General features: G+C 41.8%; 1 protein-coding gene across 6 annotated transcripts in view; it reads left to right on the top strand.

The window, feature by feature from the left end:
* Positions 1-358: 358 nt before the first annotated feature.
* GRM5 (glutamate metabotropic receptor 5) overlaps positions 359-19187 on the top strand; it is a 306735-nt gene continuing 287906 nt past the window's right edge. The window contains exons 1-3 of one of the 6 annotated variants that reach the window (XM_063325253.1): positions 359-395; positions 1992-2153; positions 9830-10711. In XM_063325253.1, coding sequence (XP_063181323.1) covers positions 10033-10711 — 679 coding nt within the window. In that variant the 5' untranslated portion in view covers positions 359-395; positions 1992-2153; positions 9830-10032. Of the gene's footprint in view, positions 396-453; positions 481-1177; positions 1312-1469; positions 1627-1737; positions 2154-9829; positions 10712-19187 lie in introns of those variants that run through there. The other 5 variants (XM_063325247.1, XM_063325230.1, XM_063325239.1 and 2 more) reach the window with 5 other exon arrangements.

The raw sequence follows: 19187 nt of genomic DNA on the forward strand, positions 1-19187 counted from the left end.
CAGACCCAGCAGCCTTTTAAATGCCAGATCAGCTCTTACTTAAATGGCATTTTGCATTGTTATTTATTTATTTTATTTTCCTTTATTTATTTATTTACTAAGAATAGCTTTGACTAAAGAGATGATCTCCGGCGTTGTGTTGCGATGTTTTGTTGCTGTTTGTCGCTGCTGCTGCAGGAGGAGTGCTGGGAGGTGTTGAGTTTGTCAGGGCTCAGGCTACCTGGGAGCCCTCCCACCCACACACATCCACCCACACCCCCCATAGCCCCACACCCCACGCTCGGAGCCACGGTGCCCGGCCTTGTGCTGGCGGTCCCTGACACCCCAGGCGGAGGAATGATGCGGTGCTGGAGAGGAGCGGGACGAGCTGAGTGTGAATGAGAGCAAGAGCCTGGGTGTGTGGGGCTGAGCCGTGAGAGGGAGGAGGAGAGAGGGAGACGGGGGAAGCTTTGGGAGGATGCAGGGATGCCGGAGGAGAAGGTGAAGCCTCGGCCGGCGTCGGGAGGGAAGGGTTAACTGAGGAAAGGTAGATGTGTGGGGAGCAGGTAGTCAGCAAGGGAGAGAGGTGCTGTGGGGTTTGTGGGAGGGCGGGGAAGCGAAGGGCCGGAGGGTACCGAGCTTGTGGGCAGAAGGTAGGCAAATGGGCAGCCTGCCCCTGGGGCTGCAGGAACCCTCCAGGGGCGCTGGCTGCGGAGCCATGGGGCTGGCAGGGAACCGCAGCGCCTGGGGGACCGGGGAGCCCGGGGCGAGCAGAGGGGAGGGAGGTCGGCGGAAAGGGGGGGTGGCTGCAGGTGGCACCTGCCGTGGGGAGGAGCGGGGGCCGGCGCAGGCGGGGGACAGCCCGCGGGGGAGAGGAGCAGGGGGCGCATCCCGCCGGCGGGGCTGGCAGCTCGGGCAGCCCTTGGCAGGGGCATCGCTCCTCGTCTCGCTGTGCCCGGTGCTGTCGCCAACGGAAGGGGCGAGGGCTGGAGAGGGCAACCTGTCCTTCCAGTGGCAAACAGTCCCTGCTTTCTGCTTCATATCGCTGTGTGTGTGTGTGTGTAGAGGGGGTGGTCGCTGCTCTCACATCCCCCTCTCTCCCCTTGCCAGGGAGCAGCAGGCAGAGCCCAGAGCTGGCAGGCTGCTTGGTTTCCTAGAGGGATCTATGCCACTTGGTGGCACTAAAAAGTTGCGCTGAAGCCCGGCACCCTCCCGGTGCGAAGGGACCCCTCGCCCCCTCAACCCCCGACCCGCAGGTGCGGGAGCGGAGCACCGGGGGAACGGGAAAACTTTGCCGGAGACAGTTCGCAAAAGGCTGCCGGATCCGCAGGGGTAAACTCTTCCCCGCGACTCGGGTTTAAACAGATCCTCCCAAAGCAGATACAGCTTTTATTTTTTTTGCCTTTTTTTTTTCTTTTTTTTTTTTTTTTTTCCCTTCGGATGATGCTGTTCTGAACCGAGCACCGCTTTCTTACTTGCTGGAGGGGGGTAGTGCGGGAAGGAGGTGTCGGTTTAACAGGGAGACTTTGGAACCTTCAGAGCATCTGGAGAGCTTTCCTCGCAGGGCAGAATGCAGGGTTAGCCCCCTATACATGCAGAGAGGTTGCTGCCGTGCGTAAGTGAGGAGGGGCAGAGGTGTTTAAGCAGGTGGGTCAAGCTGCAGCAAGTATTTAGGAAGACCAAGGCTGTGGTAGCAGAGAGCAAAGACCCATCTGTTGTTTCATTGTTTGTTTGTTTATTCCTCCTCCTCATGCCTCTCTCCCCCCCCCCTCCCCCGCCCCCCGCCTCCCCCCGCTTAAATCCAGGGACCATTCACGCCTCTTGCAAATGAGACTTGGGCGATGCTGAGAGAGCAGCGTGTTGCATGGCGTGTGTGTATGTGCATGAATTCGCGGGGGTAGGGTACTCGGTCCTCAGCATTTGTCTGTGATCAGAAGAAAACAGGATGTGCCCATAGCTGGAGGAGTGACAATGCTAGCCGAGTGGGGCTCACCTGCTGGTGATCTTTGCAGAGGCATTTGAGGATTATTCAGCTCCAGAAGGTCTGTGCAAGGAATGCTATCTCTGCCGTGGCTGAAAATAGGAGGTGCCTACCCCTACCCATCTTAATTATTGCCACCAAAAGGACCACTTTGCCGCCACCGTGGGAAGAAGCAATCCCTGTCACCGACAAGGTAATGCTGCGGAGTGGGAGAGGGGATTTACGTGCCCTGGGTTGCAGACAGAAACCCTGTGGATGCAGGAGGAACTCTTTCCCTTCGCTCCCTCCCTCCTGCTTTTGCTCTGTGCCCTGGTTGCCAGAGGACAAGCAAGACTCCTGGGGGGACAGCAAGCCAACTTGTGGGGTGCACCTCAAGGGACTGGGGTGCTGGGGCATCAGTGGATCGGGGCACTGGAGGGCAGTGGGTACTGACCCCTCCCCAGGAGCAGGATACATGTGGGGCTGGGGGGAGACCAGGGTACTGCAATACCTGGGCTTGGTTGTGTGTGTGATATAGCCCTTCCATTCACCAGTGGGGATTTGTCTTGCCAGGAAGGGATAATGGAAATGGGGACGTATTTGTTTTCCAGAGACAGGCAGGTTTAGCTCAGCCATAGACTTTTCTGTGTGACCTTGGGACAAATCACTTTGGCTCTGCTCGGCGAGTCCCGTCTGTTCCTTATTTAATAATTGGAGCTAATGTCTCCGTGTGCAAAAATGATTCATTAAGGGTTGAGAGGGGCAGCGATACCACTAGCCAAGCAGGCAGACAGAGCCCTAATGACCAGTGTGTATGCACACATCCACGTCTGTATGCACAGCCACTTAGTTGTAGCAGCGCAGGTAGCTACGCCAGGAGTTAACCTTGCCCAACAGTTTCCTCTAAGACCCAGCTCTACGTATTTAATTTTTTTTTTTTGTGAAAAAAATGTGGTCCTTCATGGCGAATGGGACCACCATGGCAATTTTTAGCACTGGTTGATTTTTAGATTTTTTTTTTTTTAATATGTATTTTTTCTCCCCTAAACCTGCTGGAGAGGTGGACGCCGGCGGCGGGCGGTGTTCAGCACCATGGACAGCGCCCGCCCCGCCGCCCGCTGTCCCGCAGCCCCGGGGCTCCGCCGCCCCGGCAGCCCCGCTTCCACTCGACCGCCGCCCCGGCGAGGGCTTTCTGGCGGCCCTGGGGGCGACTGGGTCTGAGGGGGTTGCCCGATATTTCTTTCTTCTAGTCTGGAGGACGAAGTGGGGGGATCATCTCGAAAGCGGAGGACCGTCTTGAAAACACAGCGCTCTAAACAGTCTGGAAAGGGAGAGATTATAGAGGAGTCAACTGCCAGGCTCTTCTAATTCTCTATGACTTAATTACTGTATTCCTAAACATTTCTATCCCATACTGATATTTTACTCATTCTCAAATGCCTTAACTACATGCTAATATTTATGCTACACAGTCAGGGATGTCAGGGTTAATCACTACTTCAAATGTTCATAGAGTATTTTGTGGGTCTCTGTATAGGTTCTATGTAATTTTATTTACCAACGTGTTTATGGGTTTTTTGGTGTAGTGGTAGTACTGGAATGCCACTGTAACACCACTCTTGTTGCAACTTGCTAGAAGAGGTTTGTTTGGAATTGCTGTTGCTTTTTCTTGATCATACAGTTTTATTAATTAATAAAATGCCTAGGATTACAGCTGAAATCACACCACTGTTATTAGTTCCTGCATCATGTGGTATAGCAGGTTTTTGGTAACAGCAGCAATAATGAGCGTATTTAGCGGAATTGAAGAGATTGTTGCAAGTTTTACTGGCAAGTTAAGCACCTACATATTAAAATAAAAATTGTTTCATCAACCAGAAAATATGTGCGTGTGGGCATAATATGGGGAAGAATTTCCTGGGATTGCAATGTATCTTGCTGATAATTATAGCATTCTATGTTTATTATCTATGAAAGCATGAGATCAGCACACCAGTCTGTTATTTTCAGTGACTGTTCTGGACAAATGGTTAAAATTCTTCTGTGCTGCTTAGTTTCCTCCTATTTCTAAGTGGAATTACAGGAAGCTGCTTCATAGTGTCTCCTGTTGTATAAGGCTGTTTCCTTTGTCAAAGGGCTTGATCCAATGCCTGCTGGAATTCACAGAGCTGATAATGCAATGACTAATGGTTGTTTGATCTTTTCAATCCTTTTTTTTTTTTTTTCTTGTGAATGGAAAATTTAAACACGGTAGAAATCTCAAAACAGAACAGTGTGCTCATATTCATGTTTTTCAACTAAAGACCATTTGAGGGCATCATGTTTTGTGTAATCAAACTGAATTACCTCTGAGGAGTGGGTGTGTGGGACCTCCTGCAAACTGGGAGGTGGATTGCCAGAATAGTTTGAACCCGATGCTCAGCGTTTGCAATGTCAAAAGCCAGCAGAACTGAGCAAAGGTTCAGCATCCTGAAGGTACACTTTTTCCACAGATTGGTCCCCATCGAGATGAGCCAAGAGGTCTCTCTCCTTATGGAATTGTTTTTCTAAGGTTCCACCTTTTGTTATCCAAAGATCTTCACTGTGCAATAAGTGGCGGGACTGACCCTGGACCAGTAATTCAGTTGCTTCTTGCTAAGATTTTGTCTTCTCTGATGATGAAACCTGGGTTATTTCCTTGGGATATATCGATTTGATCCATATCCGTATCAACATATATTATACCATATCTGATGGCATTGAATTAATTGCAGTATGTAGTGTAAATGAATGCCTGGAAAGCATTTGATCAGCAGGTACCTGGCTGCACAACATAGTATGTAAGTAAAATTTGTCACTACAAATCAATGGATTTTGGGGGCCTAAGTTTTTGTGATTACTCTGATCTGGAAAATCCTTTAAAGAGATGTTAAACTTTAGATAAGTCTTACAGATGTTTGACCAATAGTGCTCTTCATGTGCTTAACATATTGAACATATTAACAATATGACCATATTCCTGAGTGCTTTCCTGGGCTGGACCATATGTTCTTACTCCATCACAGCCTTTCCTGTGATTCAGGAATTCGACATTTATTTTCATTATTTAAATCTGCCTGAAGATATGAACAAATAGGCTTTAAATTTACAAAATTGTAACAAAGAAGAAACCTGAAGGACAATTTTGCTATTTATCTCTTCTAATTATTTTTTTTCCCTGATACAAAACACGCTAAATCAAAACCTTCCCTTTGCTGAGTTTGTGTTTTACCTATTGGAAGCCACTCAGCCAAGAGAATTCAGATTGCAAAAAAGACGGGTCCTTCACTCTGGGGTCACTAGTGGGCGCTGCTATAATAATGTAAGTCACAGGGGGAAAGGGTTTCATTCTTAAGGTTTAAACACAGTTACACCTGCGGCAGCGGAAGCCCTTAAGAAAAGTGAGACGTGCCCCATGTAAAAGCGCTCAGCCACGTACGTAGTGGAAAATCAGCCCTTCGTGAACTGCTGTTCATAGTTTGATTTTCGATCAAGGTTTAATTGATGCCGTCAAATATTAGGGCTCTTTTTATTTCATTTAGTCTGTGCAGACTGTAAGTATAGATACACCTGCATTTGAAGTTGAAATAAATAATTTTAAGAATTGCGTGGTGTTTCATGGACTAGTGCAGATGCTCATTTTCTACTCGGTTAAACCTCAACATGAAGTAGCTGGAACTCTGCCCTAAAGGAACAGCTGAGAATTTCTCCTGACAGAGACTGACATAAAGTTTTTACTGACAGAGAAAGCAGAGGTCATAGGAGTATGTCCAGTGCTTCATCAGATCTGTGTCTTTAGTCATCTGGGTAGCCCTTAAATTTTTGTCTAGGACAAGACTGAGCAAAGGACAGACAGGCAGAATTATCTTTCTGCCTTAATACTTCTGCAGTAGCTCCAAGTGTGCAGCCAGTGCACCAGAAGACAGAGACCAAAGTGTCTGTCATCTGTTGTTAAAGCATGTGACTTCAGGATTAATTTAGAGTTAGATTCATAGCTGAAATAAACTAGGAACCTTGATAGACCAGTAATTAAGTCTCTGATTCCATTTTGCCTATGTTGCAGTAAATTAAGAATAAGTCCCTTGACGCTGAAGAAATTGAGCAGTGTGCAAAGTAACTTTGACCCTAAGTGCTGTGCATGTTGATTTGCTTGTCCATCAATGGAAACAAGTAAATGCAGATAAATTATTAATTGGGAAATAATTCCCATCACTATATGCGTGCATTCAAGAGTTCACTGTCTTTGGTGCTGCTGCTACCTCTGTTCTCAGTCTGAAGGCTATAGCATATCAAACTCCCTTTAGGGTTATCCCTAACAATTTAAACAGGAGTTATAGTTAAGCTTATGAAATTTTGCTTAATTTTATTTTAGTACTCATCCTGCTTGTAATTATAAGCTTCCTGTAGTAGGAAAGAATGGTAATCAAAATGTGGAATGGCTTGTATGTGATTCTCTCAGGACAGAAGAACAGTAAAATTGTATATTTGAACAGTACCCTTGGCCATCTCTTCAGGAAGATGTTCTCCAGGAAATGTAATTAGTGTGCTTAGTCTATCAGCTCTCTGCTCAGCTGTTTTGGCCTAAAATGGGATGTGTTAACCATGGCATAATCAGCTGTATCCAGTGGAAGGATGACAGGCAATAAGCACAAATTGAAACACAGGAAATTCTCTTTAAACATAAAAAAGAACCCTTTCTACTGTGATTGTGATCAAACACTGGAAAAGGTTGTCCAGAAAAGTGGTGGACTCTCCATCCTCAGAGATATTAGAAAACTACCTGGACATGAACCTGAGAAACCTGCTTTAGCTGAACTTGCTTTAAGCAGAGTGGGTGGGCCAGACAACTTCCCGAGGTGCTTTCCCACCTCAACCATTGTGTGGCTTTTAGGTTTATGAGAGCAAGAGTCGCCCCATAGAACCAGATCTCTATTATACAAATCCAAATCCACTGAAATTTAGCAGGCTCACTTAGACATGACAATACAAATTCCAGGTTGTTTCACTGCATCACGAAAGCCCACAGAAAGTATTGACTTTGGATGCTTTGGATATGAGACCTAAGCCTAATACTCTAAAACATAAGCAGTTTTCTTGGTGTAATTAGTAACAGCTCTGTAATCCACAACTGACTTTCACTTTAGTATGTGGGATATGTGAAGAAAGTTCATTAATTCTGGAGCAAATACATTCTGCACCTGGCCCCTTCTTTTCCCTTGAATGCTATGGAGTGGAAGGATTTGATTGCTTTCAGAACTTTCTTATGGGCCCTAGGAATCCCCTAGCTATGAGACCTGCTATTATGGAACCAGAAATATAAAGGACACCTTCAGCTTTACTTCATTCTTTACACTGTAATTTTATCCTGATAGATACAACTGTAGACAGAGAAGAGCAAACAGCTGTTCTTTGGAGTGAAGAAGATAAAAATGGCCTTGATGCCCTCTCTTTCTCATATATGCTGTGTGGAAATTGTTTAATCCATAGACATAAGGCCAAGAACAGTATTACTAAACTTGACGAGAAACCTGGTTGATGTGTGTTGTAGAATTAAAATGGTGGATGGGGATTGGATTTTTTTTGTTGTTTGATAAGCTCGCCCAATTCTCTGAACTCTCTCTATTTGTACATGTGCAGCTGCACAGGCAGCTAGGTTATAAAAAGGCGTCTAATTGTATACCCAGTTACAGTCTAAGGCAGAGCTGGCATTTGTCTAGATATACTTGTGCTCTGCACACGTAGCCTTAAATTGAGAAGCTCAGAAAATAAGCATCCATGGTTTTAAATAAAAGTGCCATTTCTTTCCAAATGCTAATTAGTTTTTAAATAATTAAAGATTTTTTTAAGTGGTAATACATTAAATTAATTGAAGGTATAGGCATTTAATAGCTGTGATACTGTACAGAGATATCCCCTGTCATTCATCCGTTGGACTCTTTGCAAATTATACATTATCATCTTCAGAGTCACAGAAAAAACAATTGGAAGCCATAAGCAGTAGTGATATGCTGTAATTAGAGACTAATTAACCTGAATTGAACTGCTGTTATTCCTTAGTGGCAAAGGGTTGCAGTATTGATAAGCTAACGCTTCACAGACTAGAAAAAACTTCTTGAAGTGTTCTACAGTTGTCTGAATCTTATTTCATTATTGACACTTTCTATTATTAGAAATTAATATTACATGAACCTATTAATATTGCGATTAATATGACAAACCCATTTCTAGTCAATGTTTTCTCTTTTTAAAGATTTGGATTTCATTTGGGATTATTCACTAAAACTATTGCATGATTTCCTCTGTGTAAATAATTTACAATTTACAGATGTCTAGGTAAAATAGTAATTAAAGAAGGCCAACCTCAAGCAGAAGAGTGGCTTTAGGTTTGACTGTCTCATCTTCAGAACCAGGCAGACTTTCACTGTGGCACTGTACTGAATGACCTAGCTGTGAGGGCTAAATTCAAGATTAAAATACTGCTAGATTTTGAAGCTGAAAGAAGCAGAGGTGGATTTCCTATGGCAAGGGTTTCTGTCACTTTACAACGTCTGACCATCATTAATGATTGTTAATGGATTAGAGATGACTGCTGGATCTGAAATGTATGGAAATTTCTATATTCTTTTTTATCGCATCAAAAGATTTATGTCAGTAGAACCGAGGTCAGGCTCTGTCCCAGAATTTTGCATTTGTATTGTCAATAACGAAACTGGGCATGTGGTTCATTAAGCAGCTCAGCATCTTCCTAGATTTAAGAGTGTGCTTAACTTCCTGTACTACGAATGGATCCACCGGCAGGTGTAAAGCAATAGATGATAATTTAATGTGCTCAGGGATCAAGACCTGGACAAACTACTGTTTAAGCACTATATTTAAAACTAGAAGCATCCTGCTGCAAATCCACTGCTAGGTACAGAACACTTTCCAGTACAATTTCAAGTTCCATTAACCACAGCCCAAGATACGAATCTTTGTTCATTCTTTTTCTCTTTTTTTTTTTTTTTTGATCCTTCATCAACACTAAAGCTGAGTGCAGATTGCATTGCAGACTATTGGCAAACATAACAGATCAAATATTTTAGACAGTAACGCATCTGGATAGTCTCTGTGTTGACTTCTTTCAATCAGCAAAGTATTTATAGGTGCCCACAGTACCAGGATTTGTTGAATTGCTTATTGGTGATCTTTGATTTGAAGATATAGAAAGATGAAAAGAAATTCACTGCACTGCTGTTTTAGAATTGTTCCTCTGCTGAAATATTCACTGCTTAAAACACACACAAATAACAAAATCAGTTTTCTTAATCAGAACTTATTTTAAAAGTTAATTTGTTTCATGTTGTGGCTTACAAAAAAAACCCAACAGATTTACAGATTTGAAGAAACAGATTCCGCATTGCTTAGGATGTTTCAGGAACAGCTCTGTTTGTCAACAGCAGTTTCCTAGTGCTGTGATTGATAACATAGTCCAGCCCAAGGTACATTAGTGTGACATACGCATTTGTGATAGAGAAAGTGCCTGAAAGTAAATGGAGTTGATTTTGAAGACGCACATTAGAAATGGCAACATCTTTCTTCTTTGGAATTAAATACTTGTCTGTCTTTTGTGCTTTTGAAAACATTTCCCAAAAGAGTTTTTAAACAAGAGTGTCAAAGAGAAAGGCATCGATTTATACCAGCAGAAGTACAAGCCTAAGATGGTGAAACACTGAAGTACAGCAAAGTTTTACAGCTTGAAACATGACGGAGGCAAGTGTGTACAGGAGACAATGCATTGCAGTCATTGACAGCAGTAGGAATTTTGGAACAGATTACAAAGCTGAATTAATAACTAATTTTAAAGCTTTTTCTCTTATTTATTTATTTTTTAAGGTTATGAGGATTATGATCACATGTGCAGCTCTGCATAGCCGTCCACTTGGAGACGATGGTGACTCCTTAGAGAATATACGCAAACTCCTGGTTAACCATCAGCATCGGGCTCCTTTTATCCAAAAGATTTGATAACTGCTTTTCACCAGCTTTCCGGTTTTGTTCCATCATGTTGTCTCTACCAGCCTAAACCATTTCTTAAAATGGTCCTTTTGCTGTTCCTTGCAATCCTGTTATTGAAGGAAGATGTCTGTGGGAACTTTGGGCTTTTGGTTTCTGCACAGGCCAATGAAAGAAGGGTGGTTGCACACATGCCTGGTGATATTATCATTGGAGCTCTATTCTCTGTCCACCATCAACCAACTGTTGACAAGGTTCATGAGAGGAAATGTGGAGAGGTAAGAGAGCAGTATGGCATTCAGAGAGTGGAGGCGATGCTACATACCCTTGACAGAATTAATTTGGACCCCACACTGTTGCCAAATATAACGCTAGGATGTGAAATAAGGGACTCCTGCTGGCATTCTGCTGTGGCTCTGGAGCAGAGCATTGAGTTTATAAGGGACTCTCTTATTTCATCAGAAGAAGAGGAAGGGATGGTGCGATGTGTGGATGGATCTTCATCGTCTTTCCGCTCCAAGAAACCCATTGTCGGTGTCATTGGACCTGGCTCTAGCTCAGTTGCAATCCAGGTCCAGAACTTGTTGCAGCTTTTCAATATACCTCAGATTGCTTATTCTGCCACAAGCATGGACCTAAGCGACAAAACTCTGTTCAAGTATTTTATGAGAGTTGTGCCATCTGATGCGCAGCAAGCACGGGCTATGGTGGACATCGTCAAGCGCTATAACTGGACCTATGTTTCTGCTGTACATACTGAAGGTAAGAGGTTATTTTTTTTTCCATATAAGAATGCCTTCAAACCACTTTGTTGTGTCAAATAAATAGATGATGACAGTTTGAAGCTGTTGTTTCTTTTCCAGTTAGTTGTCAACAGGATAAACTTTTACTTTACTTAATAGTGACTTCACATTCTCTATGGGGCTGAAGTAGCATCATGTTGATAACGGCTGAAAACGAAGTTTGAAATACAGGATTGTGTGTGCTCTAGGGCCACTTGTTGCCAGAAGTGCTTACTCTGAAGTCTCCTAAATGACCTTAATTTAATTTAGTTGACATTTATTTATTTTTCTTTATCTAACAATTAGCGTATTTATGTAGAATAATCATTTTGACTGTATTAGTATCAAATGGGAAATGAGAAAGTGTCTGGCCTTCCTAGTGCAGAAGAACTAAATCATCATTTGAAACTGTAGCTGAGTCAGAATGTGTTCCTGCTTAATATCTGTGCCACAGAGGCACGAATATTAGAAAACAAGTAATACTGCCTAATATTTGAATGAAAGTTGTTCCAGCTCCTTGAGAGCAGAACTCTTTCTATTCTTTTTATAGTACTCCATGGAGTATTGCACCCACTTCTTGCTCTGCATCTGGCCATTGGTTTTGGGAGTGAGCAAAGGAAGTCTCCTCGAATCTTCTTCACACATTTATGCTCCATCAGGTGTTCAGAAAATCAGAACTGTGTGCTAAATTGCTTTCCTCTTGTTATTAGTTTGGTTAGAGCTTAATCTTTTTACTCAGTGTTCAGAAGAGTATATGATTAAAAGGACATGCTATGGAAGAGCTTACCTGATTTCATTATTGACAGAGTTGAGTGAATTCATCTTCCTATAAACGACTAGAATTTCATGCTGCCTTAAGAGCAGGTTTCACCAGCCCCTGTCTAATGACACCACCATTTAATGAGTTTTCTGGAATTAGGTTATGTGATGAATTTTAGGATCTCACTGGTTTGCCTCTGTTCAAACAGACAAACTCCGAATGGAAGGCTCAGAATATGGTCTGGGAATGAAAAATGTTATTAAGAGATTGAGTAGTGGTGGCGGCATTGCTGAACAGCAGCAGATGCTGCTGGCTTTATTACAACCAATAGAGAGCAGATTGTCCTTCCCACACACTGAGTATGCTTCTCTGGCAGACTTTATACTATTCAAAGCCCTTTTTAGGGAGATGCTGGTCCAATTCTAGTATGTAGAGATCTTTTCCCTCCTACAGATATGTAGAGAGCTCGTTCTGCAGTATGAAAAACAAAAAATAAGTTAGAATTTGCATGCAGATTGTTGCAATCATGTTTCCATCATGGTAATGAAATCTGGTAAATAACTACAGCCCCTTTTTGTATGGGGATGCATGAATATATTAGGGGTTTAGTATAACAGTGTATAAATCACTTTACGTCACATCATGTAGTGAAGGTATTCTGTGCCAGCCAATGCCTTTGGCATGGCTTGGCGTGCAGCCTTCACTTCACAAATATGTATGAATAACATCATGGTCAAAAATAATGCTGTTGATGCATCAGATTAGCAGAAGATTTTATATTTTCACTCTTTTTGATGACTCGTCTAATTTTTGTTATGAAACAACATTTACACCTCTGCTTATTGAGAAGGGATGCTCATATATTCAGTATGGGAATTCTCAAGCTTATGTCAAGGTCTGATTCTGCACAGAGTGAGAATACTTACTTTTACCACTTCCCGTGGACTCTCTGTTTGGAGCAGATGGTAACATATGGTATGTTAATCTTATGGCAGAGGAACTTTGCACTGCGCATTGGAAAGAAGGGAGTAGGGACACAAGGGTTGAAGCTGGAGATAGCTGCTATGGGCAAGACGAGTAGTAAATGACAGAGGAGCTGAGTGTGAAGAAGGAGAAATGATGAATGATACATCCAGTACAACATGTGCCTACTTCTGTCGTTATTAAAGAGGACAAGATAGGTGGTAGGTTGTTAATACCTGAGGCCTCGTATCATTCATAGCATATTTACAGCAATATAACTGGGCATCAGTGAACAAAAACATTAAACTTGACTTCTAGGAACCTTATCACCCTATCATCTATTTGCATAATCTGGTCATGATGATGAATATGCTCTCAAGTTAAAAAATGTCACACGAATGTTTTCTAACAGTAGAACAGATGGTATTTATAATGGTATAGAAAAATACAAACTGGTCAAGGTATCTCTTTGAAACGTGACAATGTCTGATATTCTGGGCACTTTCCAAAGATTCTGTCGGATGTTATCTCTTCCAGTAAAAGAAAGATTTTTGAAAGAACACCATAAAAAACCCCTATAGATGAGTGCTAAAGGAAAGGAATTAAGTAAATAAGCAAAAGAGATATTATTTATGTATATTATTTTTACTTTTGTAATTATTTTTCATTTTAATATAGTAACTGTTTACTTGTAAACATTCTGAGTATGTCCCTCTACTTAGTGTCCTACATTCATAGGTAATATTTCAAAATAGAAAAAAAAATAGTTGTTGAATCACATTCCTTGCAATTTTTATCAACAGGATTTTGCCCACCCATTGAGAGTGGTCCTTCTTTCAGCACCTCCAGTAATTCTGGCCATCTACATTCATTAGCTAATCTTCCTGCATTAGCCAGACTGTCCTGAAATATGAACTTTGGTTTCTGGGAAGGATTTCCAAGGAAAGGGAGGCTCCTCTCTTTCAAAGCTGGGCTAGGGAAAAAGAGAAGGCAGAAAGAGCTTGGTTATTTCATTGTTTTGGTAGTTCCATCAGCAGATAAAGTTATAGGTCTCTTTTTGGTCTAGTATAAGAAAAACCTGGCAGAAGTAAATAGCTTCACAATAAAAAGCTACTTATTGGAATCTTTCCTTCTGCACTTACTACTTATCTGTGTCTACAGTGGATTAATATTTTGGGAGGTTGATCTGAAATTGTGTTGTTAAATCCTTATTCAAGGCCTCCAGATATAAAATATGCAAAAATTCTAAGAGGCTCTCATAACCTTTGCTCCTTTGACATATTTAGCATCATGGTTTAGTCTAGGCAACGCCTTCGGGTGTACAAGTAGTACTAAAATTTACTAAGAGTAAATTTTTTTCCTAAGAATTGGAAGGTATCAAACCCTATTGTCAGTGGAGCCCTTGTAGTTTTGAGGAGGAAGTTTCTGCAATCCAATTAACAGGAGATACAAGTAAAAAATTAAGGATATTTCTCATAAAGCAACAGTCATCTCCACTTACTGCAGTGTATTTTACATATGCCAATCAGAATCTTTGCAAGTCTTCGGTAGTCTTAGGTTGTAACACCCCTTGCTCGGCTCTGTCAGGAATGATACTGGCATCTTCCCCCACCCTCCAACTCTTTCTTGCATTTAATGATTATTTGTGGGGCTCTACGCTAACCCTATCTGGCTTTAAACTAAAACCTTTTTCACCCACCTTCAGGGCACTTTTTAAAAAAGCCTCAGCAGTTCTGGTCACTGTGTAGCAGGAAAGTAGGAGTGAGCAGACAAAGAGGGAAACTGTGATGGGAAACTCCTTGTACCGAGGACCTGTCAACCGATAGCCTGAAGCAAGTGCCTTCACCTTTATGGATTGCTACAACAGGCATGCAGGGTGTGCTGGACCATTTTATTTGAAGTTTGCATACCGATCTAATTCTTTCAACTGGCCTTACGGATGTTTTTTTCCCACCACTGTGATAGGAGCAGAGCTTAAACAAACATTCTTTAAACTTAAACCAACTTTCCCTTCTCAAACCAACTTGGCAGACCTGCAGCAAGTCAATAATGCTGCTGAGAGATCAGTCTGTGCCTCCCTCTGAGGCAAAGTAGCCCAGCAGAGAGAAGCCCCCTGGTTTAGTCCCCCAGGGATCCATTTTAGCTCATGTATCTATTATCCACCTGGGTGAACTAATGCACTTAGAAGGGTGTAGAGAGAAAAATTTGTGCCTTTATCCGGATTTTGGGTGGTGATGGTTGGCATGCAGGTGGGCCATGCAGCTCAGGCATTCCTGGCCTTTTGTCTCGACCTTTTCTTGCTTAACCACTTGGCACCACAACTAATCGGAAATGGTCGGGGAAACCAGGGAGAAGCTGTCTGTCTGCTGCAAGAGACGAAGAACTGTCTGTTTACCTCAGTTCCCATATGTAAGGATTCTCTGGTCTTTTTGAAACATCAGAGAAAAATATATACAATTTTCTCTTCTCCCATCATTGCAGTTTGAAGGCCTCGTTGAAAGCCCATTTGAAGTCAATACTCCCCCGTTGACTAGACTGACATTTGGATCAAGCCTTCCTAGTCAGAAACAGCATCAGTCCCTGAGAGTCTGTGCTTAAAATTTGCCTGGAGGCAAATTAATTAATAATTTGAAAGGCAATTTTCATTGCCATTGGAAACCATTTATTTTGCCACTCTGAATGAAGTGAAGAGGTGATGTATGCTGGAAAAATAGAACTGCACAGAGGTACAACTAAAACACAGTAGGCCAAATTTATTGGGGGTGGCAAGGGATAAATTTCACTCCATTATGTAAAAGGTGTGATTTACTTTTGAACATAGCCTTAAGAAAGAAGCCACTTTGTTAACATTTTCTTTAGAGACCTCTGCAGGTAAACATTGATCAAACTCATCCTCAGAGTCCTCTCTGTTTAGTATCACTTTCCTCCATTTAAATTTATCCTAAGTGCATATAAAGAGGTGGTTCACATTCATTTTCTTAGGATATACCCAGGAAAGCACAACAAAAGCAGAACTTTTTTTTCCTGCAGACAAGGGTTATTTCACACATTTCCTTTCATATTTGTTCAAATGTGCCTGGTTACAAGACTATTTTTGCCTACATCCTTTGCTACCAAGTAAAGAGCAAAATGAAAATTAGTCATAGTCTGTGAGAACAGGATGAAGAAATGAACGAAAAAGCTGCAACAAGTTGACCTTAAACCTACTGCTTTGAACAAATTGTACTTGTATGACATTGTGGAGACTTTCTTTGAGACTCTAGATTCTTCTCCTCTAGATACAAAAACTATAAATAGAAATATTTACTTTTCACAAAATAATATGATTGAAATTATATTAATTTTATTTTAAGCATAAGTGATAGATTTTCATGCTTTATGTGCAGAAAAAAAACACATAAAAACATAAACACATAACATAAAACACATAACAAAAACACATAAAAACAGAAAAAGGACCCAAAAAGGTCCTTTCTAGTCCATGAAAATATTTTCCACTTCAAAGAAAATTCATTTCTAAAAATCTGTTTCTGAAAGTTGAAGAATGTCCTTTCTGAAGACTGGAGAATGTTACATTTCAACAAAGTTTAATTTTTGCCTTTGGGAAAAATAATTACTTGGGTCTTTTTATTTTTGAAATGACTTTTAGTTTTTATTTTTTGAGACTTTTAAACTGTTTCAAACATAAACGTTGAGATAAGGAAGATCACAATTTAATATGCTCTCAATCACTTTAATCTTGTAGCAAAAATAAAGAATATCTCTCATCTGAAAGAACATATGGGAAATGGAAACTCAGTTCCAGTCTTACCCTGATGAGATATTTGCTCGTTTTTATTGAATGTTGACATCTATAACAGAGGTGGCTTCCCCCTGCCCCCCCCCCCATTTTTTTCCCAATTTCAAATATTTATCCTAGCATCACAATGGTGAAAAGTGAGCAAATGCTACCAATCAGCTGGGAGTACTGAGACAGAAAACTGAAGTACCACCAAGTTAATGTTTACTTTGTTCTGCAGTGACTGACTAAACAGACTAAACCAAACTTTAACATTCCTGGCAGACTGCTCAGGCCAGACATACCCACTGTGAAGTATCTTGACAGACAGAAAAATACAAAATGTGGTGTAGACTCTGGAGTCTAATGGAGATGAAGATTGTTAGGGGAAATACCATGAGACAGCAAAGGGACGGTGAGCAAGGAGGTGTACTATTCTAAAGTTTCTTAAAAAATCACTTTGAAAGGAATGATATAAGGTGGACTTACCTAAAACCAGGACACTTCGTTCTTCAAAATGTCACTTTGCTTCTTTTGTTTAGGGGCTAAGTGTTTAAACATCACTTTTTCCCTCACTTAGACTCTACGGCTGCTCAATGAAAGTTGCAGTGTCATGAAGCTTGCCTTCATTGAGACAAGGCAGTAGGAGTCCAGCATCTCCCAGCCTCATCTTAAATTTTTCTTTTGCCTTAAGCCTGGAAATGGCACAGTTCTTGTCCCCATCCCCAGGGCGCACCTCTTCAATCAGGGAGGGATTTATCAAGTTGATGAGATTTGGAAATCTTTCAGGAAACTAGGTTTCACTGCACAGTGCCTGCTGGGCCAGACCAGTTTTATGAAAGATGGTCCTTCTAATATATGCTATCAGACGACCATGGTTAGTAACAGTGGTTCACTTTTCTGTATCCCCCTGATATTTTGTCTTTGAGATAAACAAACAATTGCTACAGACGTGGCTCGAAAGCAGATATTCCATATAACTGAAAAAAAAAAAGGTTCTTGAGGTATTTTTTACCCCAAGTCAGAATCAAAAACCAAAATAACATTTTTTAGTGATTAAAGCTATGATAGGATTCAGAAGTCAGTCAAAATAAACTGCTTGTCTTGTGGTTGTATTAAAAAAGGTGATAAAAGGTGACTTTATAAGTCAAATGGAAACTTCATTCAAAAAATCTGTGAACTTTTAAATTTTTTGCACAAATATTAATGTTCTTTGACAATTTTGATAAAAGGTGTTTTACTCAGGGAAGATGTGGAAGGTCTTCTGTACCACCAATCCTGTATACGAATTAAGCATTTTTGGATACATTGACATCTCATTAATACAATAGATAAGCAGGGGCTGATGAACCAGGTCCCATTATTCATTATTTGTGAAGATTTGTGGTATTTTTGCATCTGCTGTATTAGTCTTCTTTCTTATTCTTGAACCTATAGATTTTTTTGTTTTCCATGCATGTTATCTAGTGACAGGAAACTTAAATCATAAATTTGTGAAGTTATAATTTTTCCAACATGTGGTGCAGTTAGTACAGTTTGATATGAGAGAGATAAAAACCACCACCGTATTTCATATTCCTTGATATTGAACACATTATAGAGAATTCAGGGGACATCAGGGCTCCATTGTGATGGGAGCCAGGAAGAGGGGGACAGAGACAGAAGAAAGCTACCCAACATCACTGGAAGAACTAAGACAAGAACCCTCTTTTCCAGAGTGCTAGTTTAAGACCCCAGGTATGAAAAGACTTCACCTGACACTAGAATTTAATTTCCTATCTAAACAAGGGAAATGAAAATGTCCTGCATTTATCAATATCTTTATGCATCAAAACCATATTGTAAGTAGCTTAATAGTGCAGGAGTTAAAACAATGTTTTTTCCAAATCAGAAAGTTCCTGTATAGTTAGGGAGCAGAAGAGATTTTTATATTGGTCATAGAACCATAGAATCATTTAAATTGGAAAAGACCTTTAAGATCATCAAGTCCAACCATCAACCTAACACTGCCAAGTCCACCAATAAATCATGTTCCTCAGCACCACATCTACACGACTTTCAAATACTTCCAGGGATGTGCCTCAACCACTTCCCTGGGCAGCCTGTTCCAATGCCTGATAACACATTTGGTGAAGAAATTTCTCCTAACATCCAATCTAAACCTCTGCTGGCACAACTTGAGGTCGTTTCCTCTTGTCCCATGGCCTGTTCCTTGGGAGAAGAGCCCGACCCCCCCGGCTGCCCCCTCCTTTCGGGGAGCTGCAGAGAGCGAGAAGGTCTCCCCTCAGCCTCCTCTTCTCCAGGCTGAACACCCCCAGCTCCCTCAGCCGCTCCTCACCAGACTTGTGCTCCAGACCCCTCACCAGCTCCGTTGATCTTCTCTGGACACGCTCCAGCACCTCAGTGGCTTTCTTGTATTGAGGGGCCCAAAACTGGATGCAGTATTCGAGGTGCGGCCTTGTCAGCGCTGAATACAGGGGAACAACCACTTCCCCAGTCCTGCTGGCCACACTGTTCCTGACACAGGCCAGGATGCTGTTGGCCCTCTTGGCCACCTGGGCACACTGCTGGCTCGTGTTCAGGTCCTTTTCTGCCAGGCAGCTCTCCAGCCACTCCTCCCCAGGCCTGTAGCGCTGCATGGGGTTGTTGAGCCTCAAGTACAGGACCCAGCACTTGGCCTTGTTGAATCCATACATGAAAGACCACTTCCTGTATTATAGAGAGCTAACTGATTTGTCTGAAAACTAAGAAAGGCAAAAGGCCTGCGTGGTTCTTGAATCATGCAGGAGACAGTGATCTTGGAGGTGAACCAAAAATCATAGACTTTGCTTTAATTTAATTTGGAAGCTACTGGACAGAGAAAAACATTGCATCCATTTCACTAAAATCTGATTTCAGGCTGCTGATGATGTGGAGACATACCATGATGTAATGCAGAGTATTGTACATAAATAT

Source organism: Chroicocephalus ridibundus, chromosome 1 (assembly GCF_963924245.1).
Source record: "Chroicocephalus ridibundus chromosome 1, bChrRid1.1, whole genome shotgun sequence".
NCBI lineage: Eukaryota > Metazoa > Chordata > Aves > Charadriiformes > Laridae > Chroicocephalus > Chroicocephalus ridibundus.